Source organism: Uranotaenia lowii, chromosome 3 (assembly GCF_029784155.1).
Source record: "Uranotaenia lowii strain MFRU-FL chromosome 3, ASM2978415v1, whole genome shotgun sequence".
Classification (NCBI taxonomy): Eukaryota; Metazoa; Arthropoda; class Insecta; order Diptera; family Culicidae; genus Uranotaenia; species Uranotaenia lowii.
In genome coordinates, this window is record NC_073693.1 from 95534833 (window position 1) to 95537832 (window position 3000).

The 3000-nt window shown below is 44.7% G+C and overlaps 1 protein-coding gene across 1 annotated transcript; it reads left to right on the forward strand.

The window, feature by feature from the left end:
• The first annotated feature begins 222 nt into the window (after positions 1-222).
• LOC129752439 (uncharacterized) lies at positions 223-881 on the forward strand. The gene is made up of 2 exons (XM_055748219.1): positions 223-534; positions 600-881. The coding sequence occupies exons 1-2, from the start codon at positions 223-225 to the stop codon at positions 879-881; spliced, it is 594 nt and encodes a 197-aa protein (XP_055604194.1).
• Positions 882-3000: the final 2119 nt, after the last annotated feature.

Here is a 3000-nt window from a genome sequence, read left to right on the forward strand (position 1 = left end):
ATTTCGGTTTTATCAGGTGGTGGTTCGTTTACGCGCGATGGTCACTCTGGACGTGAAGAACGCCTTCAACAGTGTCAATTAGGCAGCGATTGTGTCGTCGCTTATCCAAATGAGGATCTCGGCATATCTGTATAGGCTTGTAGAAATAAAATTCCACAATCGCCAACTACAGTACATGACCGCTGATGGATTACGGCCCGGTCCTGTGGAACATCACATACGATGAGCCTCCCATCGGGAGATGAACTCGTAGGATTTGCTGATGATGTAGCTCTCTTGGAGAAAGGCTCCTTAACAGCGGAGGTTGAGCAACTGACCACGGTAGCTATCCGAGCAGTGGAAAACTGGATTCACTCCAAGTGCCTGCATCTAGCCGAGATGGTGCTTATCATCAACCTGATCTCACCCCAAACGAGTACCATTGCAGTTGAACCGTGCAATATCGTGTCCAAACGCGCAATCAAGTACCTAGGGGAGATGATAGATGACAGACTCAGCTTTACGAGTCATGTCGATGACATGTGCAAGAGAGCGGCAATGGCCACGACCACACTCACACGGATGATGCCGAACTCCTCGGCAATCCGAAGTAACAACAGGAGAAAACTGTCAAGCGTGATCACGACAATCTTACGGTACGGAGTGGTGGCCTGGGGGCAGGGCCTGAAAAACAGTGTAATCTGCAGAGACTTAGCAGCGTTCACCGGCTGACGAACCTGCGTTTTATCTATGGATACCGGACCATGTCGTCCGAAGCAGCTTGTGTAGTGGTGGGCGTCATGCCCATCTCAGTTTTGTTAGAGGAGGATGTCTATTGTTACGAAAATAAAGACACGCTCAAAGTACGAGATCTCGCCATTGAGAACTCGATGTCCAACTGACAGCAGCTGTGGGACAGCTCAGCAGGAGGAAAGAGGACTCATCGACTGATCCCGCACATCGGTAGCTGGTTCCAAAGAAGACACAGTAAAGTGGACTTCCATATGTCGCAATACCTGATTGGTAATGGATGCTTCATGAAGTACCGGTGTAGTCGGTGTAGGATGTCGTCACTGTCGGGAAACATCCGAGTCGTAGCGTTACAAGCAGCTCTCAATCTGGCACACGACGGCCAGAAAAAGTTGTGGGCAAAAAATCCTTAAGTTGGCAGCCAAAGAAATACAAGAAAATCGGACAACGGTCGGAGTAGACTGACCCCATCGACAGGGGGCTGTCGAGTAGTGTGCGTCCAACCCCACGATTTGAAGCTTCAAAGATAAAGCAACATATTCTGCGTAAAAAATGCTGTTGGTACGCCGCGTTTTTGTGTAGGGGATAAGATTTTACCTTCTTTGCAGTGAAAATCGTTGTGAAAGGGTTATTCCACGATTGAGAAAAACCCACGAATAGAGTAGAATCATCCGAGTAGTTGCGTGAAGTCCCGCGCGTATGCTGTGATAGGCGCGAGTCTAGGATAAACTGCTCTTGATCTGCACGCGATGGGCATAAAATTAGCAAATCTCGTAGATTCGAGAGCAAGTAAGGCCTCCCATCCTAAGCTTTAAGGTGTTTCCTAAATAGGATTAAGGTGAGAGACCTATGGTGAACCTTAAGGCGTATGGTTTATGATTTGGCATACTACATAAAGGTCAAGTCATTGTACCCACACAGCATTTTTTGGCAGATCAAAAAACATTTCAATCCTCAAAAGTTTATATTCTGAGAGAAATAAGGTTTTCTGGATCACTTTAAAATATGTTAGTTCAACCAAATTTAAGTACCTATGTGAAAAATGCAACTTTAAAACTTAGATTATGACAAACATCATAGTTCATTCTCTTTACATGTCGCAATCCAAACCATTTAAGAGCAATTGAAAATTGGACAACGTTAAAAATCTTCTCATGCAGCTTTTAAGATTAAGGCAAGACAATTTCCCAACGATTATTAAAACAAGAGCTGTGGCTGAGGCTTGCATCCATTGTCAGCCCATCTAGAGAACTTAGTAGGTTTAATATGTATAAAATCGACTGGGAAAGAACGGAACAAACGTGTTCGAGTTGGTTTTTTCTCTTCATCTTCACCAGAAAATTTTTCCGTTTCCGTGTTGTATATGTGCTACCGCCATGCCAGTCTCTCGTTTCATTTATTATTTTTTGTTGTGTTTTGCAGCCAGCTCGCCAAGAACAACAGACTTATTCGGAAGTGCTCGTTCTGGAAGGTGTAATTTCGCGAGTTGTTTATAACCTTGCTGCTGGTCTTACCCGCCATACAACATCGCTGAAGGCAAAAGACAACAAAGTCGACAGACTCCCCACATGGAAAAGCGACTTCCCCTCTCCTTTCCCTTTTCAGAGTTTTCCTTGGCTACTGATAAGGTGGGTGGATACCGACATGCATGTTACCAGTTTTAGCTACCGTGCAGTGTTATGTTGCAATACCTACTTAAGCTAGCCGGGTCTGTTTTCGGAAACAATTCACGCGACTTGATTAAATTTATGTGAGGGTATGTCATGGGAAGGTAGATTTCGTTCGAGTCTTAAGGTCCCACCCTGGATCTGACTGCGAAGAAGAGAGGCAGAATAAGACAGAGAAGTCTATAAAGTTGCATGTCAGCATGCGGTATGGGACATCGATTAGCGTGAGCGTCGTCGTCAAGAACAAAGCAGTTGTTGATCTTGCCGGTTGTGATTTTGGCGGTAGGATGAATGATAAAATGCAACTTGCAACTCGAATCGGTGACCTACATTCCGTTCGTCGTCGACGTCGTTTATTGAAGGGAGTTGTTTACTTTTTGTCGGGCCAATTAAATGCAACTTAAAGTTATCTCACGAAACGATACGAATCACGAGAAGGCCGGGAGTCCGGGATCGACTCGATGGGAAGGTTTTTTGGGTGGCTCAGTGAAAGAGAATTGTTACAAAACTATATGGGTGCGTTGGAAACTTAAGTTTTAATTTTTTTTAAACCAACAGTAAACTTGAAGAAACGTAAATACTGGCAAAACAACGCCTCTTTAGG